This window comes from Scyliorhinus canicula, chromosome 3 (genome assembly GCF_902713615.1).
Source record: "Scyliorhinus canicula chromosome 3, sScyCan1.1, whole genome shotgun sequence".
NCBI classification, from domain to species: Eukaryota; Metazoa; Chordata; class Chondrichthyes; order Carcharhiniformes; family Scyliorhinidae; genus Scyliorhinus; species Scyliorhinus canicula.
Window position 1 is genome coordinate 206523092 of NC_052148.1, and position 12482 is coordinate 206535573.

General features: G+C 40.4%; 1 protein-coding gene across 1 annotated transcript; it reads right to left on the bottom strand.

Moving 5' to 3' along the window:
• Positions 1 to 1145: 1145 nt before the first annotated feature.
• tmem128 (transmembrane protein 128) lies at positions 1146 to 11335 on the bottom strand. Its single transcript, XM_038792071.1, has 5 exons — positions 11191 to 11335; positions 8635 to 8776; positions 6806 to 6967; positions 3960 to 4069; positions 1146 to 2323 (listed from the first exon to the last, which is right to left on the bottom strand). The coding sequence occupies exons 1-4, from the start codon at positions 11288 to 11290 to the stop codon at positions 3970 to 3972; spliced, it is 504 nt and encodes a 167-aa protein (XP_038647999.1). The 5' UTR covers positions 11291 to 11335; the 3' UTR covers positions 1146 to 2323; positions 3960 to 3969.
• Positions 11336 to 12482: the final 1147 nt, after the last annotated feature.

Genomic DNA, 12482 nt, shown 5'->3' on the forward strand with positions numbered 1-12482 from the left:
GGGGGTTCATTGGGGAGTTATAGGATGGGGGTCCCTGGGGGTGGTAGGGCATGCGGTGTCCTGGGGGTGGGGGAACAATTCTATTTTTAAATTTTATTAGATCGAGACTCCCTTTGAAAATGTCACCCAGATCTGTCAGGAACCGAGGTTACAGGCATCCGGCTCTGTGGGTCGGCCTCTTTTCATTGTTTTCACTCTCAGTGATTACAAATACATGATATGGAGATGCCGGCGTTGGACTGTGGTGGGCACAGTAAAATGTCTTACACCAGGTTAAAGGTTTATTTGGAATCACTAGCTTTCGGAGCACAGCTCCTTCATCAGGTGAGTCTAAAATACAGCGCAATAAACCTGGCACGGCTGCTGGCGGGCTTCCTCTGCCTTTCCACCCAGAGTATGCTTAAGTGTATACTAAATTCCCAGGTGTCGTGCAATATTTTAAAATCAATGTTTATGTGCATTGCTTTCTATCAATGTATACATTTTAAACATTTTTAAATGATTTTCTACAATTTTTTTACCGTTAATTTTTTGGAAGATATTCCCTAGCATCAATACGCATAAGCCTTGCTGCTTACACATAGTTAATCGCATGCCAAGGAAGGCCTGTTAACCTGAAGACATCTGAGTACATAAACACTGCAACCATTCTTCTGAAAATCAAATACTTTAGAACTTGATAACCTGAACATCAGGTATGACTTCATTCAACAATATAAATTAAATTATGGTACACAGTTGTCTGAGCAGTAAATAAAGCTTATTATTTTCTGGTGCTTCGATGTGACCAGCCACCCAAAAAGTCAGAATACCTGTTCCAAGGAATTAAATAATCTTGCATATATATTAACAAACTGGCCATTGCAAACTTTCTATTACAGAATATCCTGGTCATAAATAACTGCCAGCACAAGAAGTCCATTTATCAAGTGTTGGAACACGATACCTAATAAAAAAAGAGATTTCATAATCAGGGGTTGCAACCAAATTGCTTATGCATAGAATATTGCAAGCACAAGAGTTCTGATACACTGTGGATAAGCACTGGCACTGCACCAAGAACATCTATGGATAAATGGGCCCCGTCTCCTCTTGTGGAACAATGCACACCAGATTCATGATTTCACAAAGCACACTTACAACAATTTGATTCATCAGTCGATTTAATTTTCAGATTTTGTGAATCATACAAAAACAAAATGATCAGACGCACATTGTAGTTCTGTAGGTAGCTCGGTGATGCAAACATTGTGGGTTTTTTGTGGCACGTTTTTATTCAAATATAAGGAATAGACTGGCAACATGCACATTTTAAACAAGAACCAAAGTACATAATTCATTTAGTTTTTACACAAATGGCCCAGTAGTTTAAATATATTATAGAAATGCTGTATAAATTTAATGTCATATTACAACTTGATAAACAAAATTACTTATCAAATTTATGCATGTTGTATGCTTAAGAATCTGCATACTTATTCCATTGAGTTAGGCCAGAAGAAACATCAATCTATTTAACCAATAAAGCACATTCAAATTATTTTCCCCCAGTTAGATACAAACACTCCCTACACATAAAATAAAATTCAAACATTTGATTGCTGGAATATTTTGTTTTGTATATCTTGCATCACTTCTGGCAGAAAAACAAGCAAAGTACTTGTCCTTCTGTAAGTCTGTGGGTGATAAGCAACGGTTGTCATCTTCTAAGTCGGTGATGTACTTCTAAAGGGGTAACTTTTTAATTTAAAATTCATATAAAGGCAGCAGTCATGGGTGCTGATCAGCAGTTGCTCCACTTGGGAAGGGGAAAAATAGTATAACTGCTAGTTCAGGATACTTGCAGAGGACTGGAATCAGGTTACATTTCTGCAGGTTCTCGATTGCTACCACAGGAGGAAACCAGAGAACAAATGAGAAGAATCTGAATCCAGTCAAGGAATGGGGCAATTTCCCTTGTTTGTGTATCAGGGAGCCTCATTCGCTGGCAACAAATCACCTAAAACAATTTGCACTCACTCTGATTTCAGGCAGTCCTAATGTTGTCTTTGCAGGTCATTTTTATATTTGTTCATGATATTTCAAATGGACTTCATTGAATTCTTTAATTACATCGACTTATTCACGGAAGATCACACAATTGTAATTTTCTTCATCTTGTATAAAGCAATCTTTTTTTACACAATTATAGATCATGGATAAATTATGTTTTTTTATTAAACAATGAAATTAATTGAACTAAAGCTTTCTTTTCAGTTACTTGTAACAATTGCAGGCTGTTGAAAGAGAAGTTCTATATTTACAGGATACATCAAGCTGAACTCTGAAATGAGAAAAATTATTAAGAATTCCTTAAGAAAATAATCAACTTACAACGCATTTTTATATATTTAAAATATTAACAAGTTCACTGGCACAACTAGACAATTCTCAACTATATTATAATTAAGTTAATTTTGTCAATTTCTTTCCAAAATGAGGCAATATTAAAGAGTTGATTGGATGCAGACTAATTGTGGGAAAAAGTAATAAATGTGGTGTACATATAATCACAACCATGGCTGCTGGATCCTCAAGAGCTGTGCCATTGAGTGGCAAAATATCTGATTTTCATGATCAATGTTTCACACTTCCAATTCCAATGCTTGATCAGAAAGGTAGTGATAAAAAGCCAGGGGAGAAAGAGACGTGTGGCCTCTTCTTGAGCATCTCTCAGCAGCTGATCATATAAAAACGATGAGAGCAGCTAGTCTGCCTGCCTGCTCTTTATGCTAGGTTGCAATAACTGACCAAGGAGATCGACATAATTAAAGTAGAAATGGGGAGGAAAACTGAGGCCAATGCGCCTTTTTACCTTAATTAATTGAAAATTAAGTTGAAAACATGAAATTCAGCACTTTTTTCCTTATATTTCAGTTGATTGCGAAGTGAATGGCAGCAGCAATGTACTTGTGCTCAGCTCACTTCATGAAACCAAAAGCTTGGGCAGCACGGTGGCCTAGTGGTTAGCACAACCGCCTCACGGCGCTGAGGTCCCAGGTTCGATCCCGGCTCTGGGTCACTGTCCGTGTGGAGTTTGCACATTCTCCCCGTGTCTGCGTGGGTTTCGCCCCCACAACCCAAAAATGTGCAGAGTAGGTGGATTGGCCACGTTAAATTGCCCCTTAATTGGAAAAAATAATTGGGTAATCTAAATTTAAAAAAAAAGAAAAAAAAATGAAACCAAAAGCTTTAGTTTCAGTTTTTTTGCTACAAACTAAATATTTACACATTTTGTCTTACTTTATGCAGGCACAAACTTCTGAAATTATGAGAGCTATAAAGTCACCAATGTCAGAAGAACTTATGGACACTCAATTTATTTTTGGGTCAGGGTCAGAAATTTGACAAAGATTTAAGCAAAATACTCAAAAAAAAATCAATGGAGCAATGATTAAATTAGCTTAAGAAAACCTATTTTTCCACTGATGTTAGTTTACAAATTCTTTGTTTATATTGTAAAATTCTATTTTTAACAGATCCAAACGAACAAATCCTTTCCTTTTAAACTATTTCATTTTTTGCTCCTCTCCTGCTTGCCACTCATCTTTGATAGGGTACACAGTGGTTCTGTGGGTGCCCTGGAGAAGCCATTCACCTTGTGGCCCTGGTCAGTAAGCACAATTCAAGCTCTTCAAATATGGAGGCTTTCACAACTGAACCCAATCTTCCCTTCACCAAGCATTCACATGCACTTTCCAGCAGTGATTATGGAAAGCAATCGGGAGAAAGAAGCCTGGATGAATTCACTCTACTCCCACCAAGGCCAGGAGTGCGGAGAACTGTAGCACCCCAACTGAGATCAATTAACAACCACTTGTCGATGTTGTTGATCACCACCAACTGCAATGCTTCCCAGAACATGAGAATTATAAAATCCATTTCGTCAAAAACAATTGGAACTGTTATTAGAAACTTACCTGCAGAACATCATCCCAGCAATGATACAAACATTACGACACCCATAAATTGAGTGAAAAGGATAAAAGGAGTAAAGAAAGACCACACAGGCCACAGTGCAATGTTAAAGCTGTAAAAAGAAAGATTAAATTCAGTATATTGTTTACAGATATATTGAGTGCTTCTGCATTTCAAATGTGATAACACACAATCTAGCTTCAGTCCTTGAGGTATCTGAACTCTATACGTACAGTCTGGTACACATTGACATTAATTGCATTGTGAAAATAAGAACTTAGTCAAGTTCAATAACATGTGCTATACCTATATTACAATCTGTGTATTTCTGGACCGGAGATAACTTCTTTATATATCACTGAAATTTGTAAAGTGTTAACTAGAAAAGTTGCTACACACTGAGGGACTTGATTGATGTTTGGTCACCTTATGGTATCTTTAGAATTTTCTATTACCAATATAGTCCAATAGTTGATTTATGTAATTACTGCATATACATAAACAGAAAATAGATTGGAATTTGAATTATTGAGTGACAATACCATTCAAACCTTGCCATTTAGTTTCAAATAACGTGATGCAGAAGCAGTGCAGCACGTTTTAAAAAATTTATTCATGGGTGCAGTCATTGCTGGCTAGGCTAGCATTTATTGCACACCCCTAATTTACTTTGAGAACTTCATAAATTTCAACTATATGGATGGGGTTACAAATTGTGATCCATTCCAAGGTCCATCACAAAATACATTTATTAAATTAATTGAAAAATAATTTATACAAACGTTTGAACTATTTTCACTTAAACTTGACTAAGAACACACTGTCAATGATTGAAACTTCGAACAAAGAAGAGTTCTTTCTAAGGAAGTCAGAGTGCATATGCTTGGGCTCCAAAGTAGAAGACTGACAAACATTTTGACCATTGCCAGTTAATAAAATCAACGAATTAAAATTAAAACAGCAGAAAAATACTTGTTTTTGTTTTATTTAAATTGCAGAATTTGAATTAGATTCCAGTTTTTTTGAGCAAACAAATGAATTAATAGAATTGCTCTATTATTGCGCCAGTACCCTTTTAGAACACTTCTCTAAGGAGTCGAAGATCCAAAAACCAAGATAAAGATTCACTTTTTTTTTTTGCAGATTTTTTTCAACATTGCACAGACTGCAATGTTAGCTCAGTGGGCTACACAGCTAGTTTGTGATGCAGAACAAGGCCAGCAGTGCGGGTTCAATTCCCGTACCAGCTGAGAATTCTGAATTATCCCTCCGTGTACACAAACAGGTGCTGGAATATGGCAACTAGGGGCTTTTCACAGTAACTTCATTGCAGTGTTAATGTAAGCTTACTTGTGACAATAAAAATATTTATTTGTTTATTGTGTTTACTGTTAAACATACTCATCTATCCTTTTCCCGCCCCACGTTTATTACTGAAGTAAACAGAATAAAATCATGAAAGACAAAAGATACCCAATGAAATGCTAAACATGATTAGTAAATTATTCAGGACATACTACAAATTAAAAAGATTCTTAATTATGTAAACTGTTACTTCCAGCTTAAAAGTTAGACTCTTACACCAGAAGCAAGTTATGTTTTTGACAGTGGACATTCTACTTTAGAAACTGGGGAATTATATTTCCTTTCTGATTTCACAAACTGCTTCTAAGAACAATAAAAAAGGTAGCTGTGACCCCCTGAGGCAAAGGTAAATATGGATTGAATAGCAAAAACTGTATTCAATTCTTAATCAGAAAAGATGAATTGCCACTGTTTAGTTTGAAGATTCTACATGTTCACTCTATAATCACAAAATTAAAGCTTTCTGCATTGCGATCAGTTTAAAGCAGTTGTGCATAATTTATATATTAAAGTAAAAAAATGAACACCAAATTATTTTGTAGCACACATTCCACAACCAACACATTTATTTCCAAGTGCATTCATGATTGTGTAAGCTGGCAAACGTGCACAGCAAGATCCCACTTCACAAATGGGACAAATAGCCTTTTTTTTTTAAGTGTCAATGCTGGTGTGGGATAGCAGCATGCCATCACCAGATGTGATCCAGCCTCAGTTTCACTTGGTCCCTGAGCAGAACACATGCACGCAAAGGTCAGCTGCTGATATCTTCAACTTTCAACCCATGAATATATGTTTTCATGTGCCTAGTTGAAATTAATAAAACCACGTGTTTATCCAATCCCTTTTGAATAATTGGGCCTTTGTATCATTACAGAAAAATGATAGGGATGGGGGATATTCAGCAGGGCGATTGAACAACTCGCTGTTCTTCATCAAATACTGCCATGCGGTCTTGTACTTCTCCCTGTAGAAGTCTCCGTTTAAAACACTGCATCTGAACGACATCAACAACGCAGGATTCCTTGCTGTTTGGACTTCTGATATTATTATGTATATATGTAAAATGCCTTTAATATATATTTTTTTAAAACGCAGTACTCCCTCACTGCTGCACTGAAGTTGTTGCCTGGAAAACATGTCAGTTCTGCAGTGGAGCTTCACTCCAACTTGAAGGCAAGTATCCCCTGACCCCTAAATTAAGCTAACACTCAAGGATAAAGAATGTGAAACAAATAGTATAAATTAGGTTATCATCTTATTTGGCTTTAATCAACAGTAATTCCTCCAATTATCCCACTAAGATTTAACCACCAAAACCCCTTTGCACTATTTCCGAATATAGACTAGGACAGCAAGTTTTAAGATTTGCATTTAGTACCAGCACATCACAGCAGCTCAATTTAATTACATTTTATTTCAGACAGAACCCCAAGTTAAAAATCAGCAGGCTGATTTTAGGGCACAGACCATAAAAACCTACCACACTGCTGCAGCAATGAAAGAAGCTGTGGCTGAAGGAACAAGGGTAGGATTATATTGCTCATATTCTCCAATTCCTCTGTACCATTCCAGGTAGAAGATGCAGTAGAAGGCAATCAGCAGGCTAATAATCAGCAGTGAGGTGCCTAAAAGGAACCATCGACTGTTTTGGAGAGAGAGAAAAGGATTACTAAGAAGAAACAGATATGAGTAGCAGAAATGTAGTTCATGTACTGTCGGAGACATATCAGGGCAAGGTATAGCAAGTACGACCAAATTATAAATACTTGCATCACAAGTAGGAAGTGGAAGAGACATTTAGTCTTATCAAGCAGCTGTGCTTAATACTCATCATGAAACATCTTAGCACCTGCATTACATGCCACTCCTGGACCTTTTATAAGGTCTAACTACTATAATTTTAAGGCCAGAAAGGCAAAAAGAAAATGTTTTTTTTTGTTTTTGTATTTTTAAAAAATTTTTTTGCGACTTTTGGTGAAATGTTGACCTGCTACATTTATCTACACGTAGCAGGAGTCAATACGGCATCCGCCACTTATACTGGCATGATGCTCGGTGTGTCAACTAAGCAAAACACAAAGTAACTGGTAGATAAAACAAAATGGGGGTGCTCCAAAACAACAAGTGGAGCACAGCCCAAAAGGAACAAGAAGGGAAACAGAAACGTAACATAACCCGTCAAATCAAAGTGCGAGAATCGGGGTCGATAAGGCAGTCCAACTCCTGCGGTGCCCACTGAGCACGGAAATGCCATTCCTGTAAGATGGTGATATTTTCATCTTTAGATTTTCAAGGGCAGCATGGTGGCACAGTGGTTAGCACTGCTACCTCACAGTGCCAGGTACATGGGCTCAATTCCAGCCTTGGGTGAGTTTGCACATTCTCTCGTGTCTGCGTGGACTTCCTCTGGTTTCGTCCCACAGTTCAAAGATATGCGGGTAAGGTGGATTGGCTATGCTAAATTGCCCCTTAGTGTCCAAAAATGTGTAGGTTAGGTGGGGCGGGGGGGCTACAGGGATCGGGAAGGGAGGGGCCTAGATAGGGTGCTCTATCAGATGGGTCAGTGTAGACTCAATGGGCCAAATGGGATTCTATGACTTCAACTGGTACTATTTAATAACTAAAATATTAGTGATGGTGCAAAAATCACAAATGTTTTCTCTGAAGATTTTTTTCGCTGTCCTCTTTCAGTAACTGAAATGCCCAAATTTAATCCCAAAAAAATTACATTGTACAGTAACAATTACATTTCCATTAAATTCACATTTCTTTCTTTAATTCCTTCAGGGTTTTAACATGAACTCCTCTGTCAGTCTTTAAAGCCTGGGCTTCAATTGAATATTGTTACTCACAACAGAGTTTTACAATGTGCACTCTGAGCATGTGCAGTTTGTCCAATTTTTAGACTACAATTTTTGCATTCAACAGAGTTGAAAGATGAGAGTTTACATTTTTCCAAAGGGATTTGAAAACCATTAGAGTTTTTATTTCACAAGTGATAAATTTAAATCGAGACACGGCAATTGTGAAGCACAAACAGATAGGCGGTGGAAGCCTGATGGTTGTGGAATTGACCCACAGTAATGCGAGTCTCCATTTTCACATGTGTATTATAGCCTGTTCAACGGGATATTGCCAGATTGTAGCAACATTTAATGTTCTTCGCATTGCCTCTAGCAGTAGACTTCAAGAACACCCATCATAATGCTGTTGGGCAAAATAGCAAAACGTTCCTAATATCCCACATTCTGAAACTTCAAATTACACCAATAAGAGATATGAAAAGTTAAACATATTCAGATGATTTACCCTTCTATTCGGTAATCTGTTTTAATTGTGGAAAAAAATTCAACATAATACGTCACAGCAATTGAAGATAAAATCCAGAATACAGAGTGCATATTAAATCGAGGAAGCGGTTTTTCCTTTTTCTTCTCTTCATCATCCAAATCTGCTTATAAACAAAGGATATTGTTAAAACTGCTCAATACTAGTCGATCAGCAATTACTTTCATATTGTACAGAAGATATGTGAGCAGCTTGTATGACAGCAAAGACTGATGAAGTACATACAAACCATACAAGGAGCAGAAGTGGCCCCTCAAGCCTACTCCGCCATTTAATAAGATCACTGGATTGGATTGGATTTGTTTATTGTCACATCTACCGAGGTACAGTGAAAAGTATTTTTTTGCAAGCAGCTCAACAGATCATTCAGTACATGGAAGAAAAGGGAATTAAACAAAATTCAAGAAAATACATGAAAATACATAATAGGGCAACACAAGATATACAATGTAACTACATAAGCATTGGCATCGGATGAAGCATACAGGGTGTAGTGTTAATGAGGTCAGTCAATAAGAGGGTCATTTAGGAGTCTGGTGACAGTGGGGAAGAAGCTGTTTTTGAGTCTGTTCGTGCGAGTTCTCAGACTTCTGTATCTCCTGCCCGATGAAAGAAGTTGGAAAAGTGAGTAAGCGGGTGAGAGGGATCCTTGATTATGCTGCCCGCTTTCCCCTGGCAGCGGGAGGTGTAGATGGAGTCCATGGATGGGAGGCAGGTTCGTGTGATGGACTGGGCGGTATTCACGACTCTCTGAAGTTCCTTGTGGTCCTGGGCCGAGCAGTTGCCATACCAGGCTGTGATGCAGCCCATTAGGATGCTTTCTAGGCCGATGTGATCAGTTGCCTTAAATCTGTATCCCACCTAATGACTTCCCACCCCCTTGCTTACCAAGAATCTATCCACCTCTGCCTTAAAAATATTCAAAGACTACCTCCACCGCCTTTCCAGGAAGAGAGCACCAAACACCCAACAACCCTCAGAGAAAATGTTTTGTTTAAGCCATGTTTTAAATGGGCAACCCCTTATTTTCAAGTGGCCCTGTCTAATGCAGTTCCCGTGTGTCTGGAGAGTCCTTTTGACGCCTAATGGCATTGAACACAAATCGTATAAAAAATGAAATGTAAACGTAACCATTAATCTTTGTTTTGCTCTCCATCCCCATTCTAAAAAATGTTACGTGATATGAAATGTGAACACCAGTCTTTCCTTCAAATGGGTATTGGAATCTTACCACAATTATTGCTTTCACACACAATGACACAAATGCTACTTCACAAGATCTGCTCATTTGTTAGTTGTGTGAATCAATCAAACATGTTTGCTGTGTAATAGAGAGAATAAAATGTCCACTCTCCTGCCAAAACCAGCAATTACACCAAGAACATCCTGGTAAGCAAAGACGACCCTAGTTTTTTTTCCACTCCATCACCAAAACACCTCTTCCCTGCTTCCTCCACCCACAACTCAAAAATTTGCACAGAACTTGTGGTCACTAAGATGGAAACTTATTTTCCAGCTGGCTCACTCCTTTCCCAGCTAGCCAATCCTCTCTCAAGCTCTTCCCTGCTTTCCCTGAACCGGTGCTTTCCCTAGTCAATCTTCCCATCTCAGTGCTACTTTCTTCACTGGGTTTCGCACTTAATGATCCAAACCGTGGCGAGACCATTGCCAGAAATAGTTTCACTTGCATCTCTCATACTGGCACTTCTGGAATCTTCCAAGGATCTGTATCTGACCCATAATCCTCTCATACCCACATGCAGTCCCCAAATGACATCATCAAGAGGCAACGGATTGGCTTCCAGATGTGTGCTGGTGACACACAGAACTATCACTTCAATACAACCAGGGGTGCCAAATGTGAGTAAATGTACTCCTGGAGATTTCATCATATGACTTAAAAAATGTTCCAATTATTACTTAGCCAAGACATCCATCCATGTGACACACTACCTTCTGATCCCAATTGAAAAGTAAAACGACTGATTGCCCAATTGGATGATGCTTGACTGTCCACCAAACAGCCTCTCCTCCACCTTTTTCAAAATTTCAATATCTGTCCAAAGAACATTTGAAACCATCTTTCTTAATGTTCCAATGATTTTTCTCCAGGGCTGCACCCAGCAGCAATTGATTTCAATTCTTGCACAAAATCCTGAAGGGTTGGCAAGCCTACTCCAACAGGATGGCGAGGGAAGGGGTGGATGGAACAAGGGTGAGGGTAGAGATGGGGAGAGTAGGGGGCACAGAGATGGTGGTCGAGAGATGGGGAGGGTAGGGGGCAGTGAGATGGTGGTAGAGAGATGGGATAGACAGGGGAAGGGTAGAGTGGGCGAAAATAAGGAGGGGGTAGAGAAAGCGGGCGGGCGGGGGCTAGAGAGGGGAAGGATGGGGGTCGTGGGTGGATGGGGGTCGTGGGTGGATGGGGGTCGTGGGTGGGAGGGGGTCGTCCCAGGTCGAGCTCCGCCCATTTCCCGCTGCCTGGGTTGCAGTAAAAATGTCGCCATTTCCTCTCACCTTCCGGCCCGGGCCGCACATACTCCCCGATGACCCTGGCTGGTCCCTCCGCTCGGAACTGACTCCGGAAGCGGAGCAGAGACTCCGGGTCCGCCGCCATCTTGCTGCGGGGACAATAACGTCACGACGTAAACACGCGTCGACATCCCAGGAGGCGGCGCCGAAATTAGCGTCATAACCCAGTCTCCCCCGGGTACAAAGTCAATGCAACCCAGTCTCCCCGGGTAGAAAATCATTGCAACCCAGTCTCCCTGGGTAGAAAATCAATGCAACCCAGTTTACCCCGGATAGAAACTCAATGCAACCCAGTCTACCCCGGGTAGAAAATCAATGCAACCCAGTTTACCCCGGATAGAAACTCAATGCAACCCAGTCTACCCCGGGTAGAAAATCAATGCAACCCAGTTTACCCCGGATAGAAACTCAATGCAACCCAGTCTACCCCGGGTAGAAAATCAATACAACCCAGTTTACCCCGGATAGAAACTCAATGCAACCCAGTCTACCCCGGGTAGAAACTCAATGCAACCCAGTCCACACGGGTAGAAACTCAATGCAACCCGGTCTACACGGATAGAAACTTAGTGCAGCCCAGCCCACCCCAATAGAAACTAATGGCACCCAGCCCAGCCCGCTAGAAACTCAATGGAAACCAGCCCACCCTGATAGAAGCTCAATGGAACCCAACCCACCCCAATAGAAACTAATGGAACCCAGCCCAGCCCGCTAGAAACTCAATAGAACCCTGCCTACCACAATAGAAACTCAATGGAACCCAGCCCAGCCCGATAGAAACTCAATGCAACCCAGCCCAGCCTGATAGAAACTCAATGGAACCCAGCCCAGCCCGATAGAAACTCAATGGTGCCCAGCCCGAAAGAAACTCAATGCAACCTAGCCCAGCCCGATAGAAACTCAATGGAACCCAGCCCACCCCGATAGAAACCCAATGGAACTCAGCCCAGCCCGCTAGAAACTCAATGGAACCCAGCCCAGCCCAATAGAAACTCAATGGAACCCAGCCCAGCCCGATAGAAACTCAATGGAACCCAGCCCACCACAATAGAAACTCAATGCAACCCAGCCTACCCTGGGTAGAAACTCACCACAGCGCGATCTACACTGCGTAAATCTCACCGCAGCCTGTCTACTCCAGGTAAATCTCACTGTGCCCATTGTACCTCGGGTAAATCTCACTGTGGCCTAGTCTACACTGGGTAAAATTCACCATGGCCCGGTCTGCCCTGGGTACAACCCCCCATGGCACGGTCTACAACGAGTAGATCTCACCA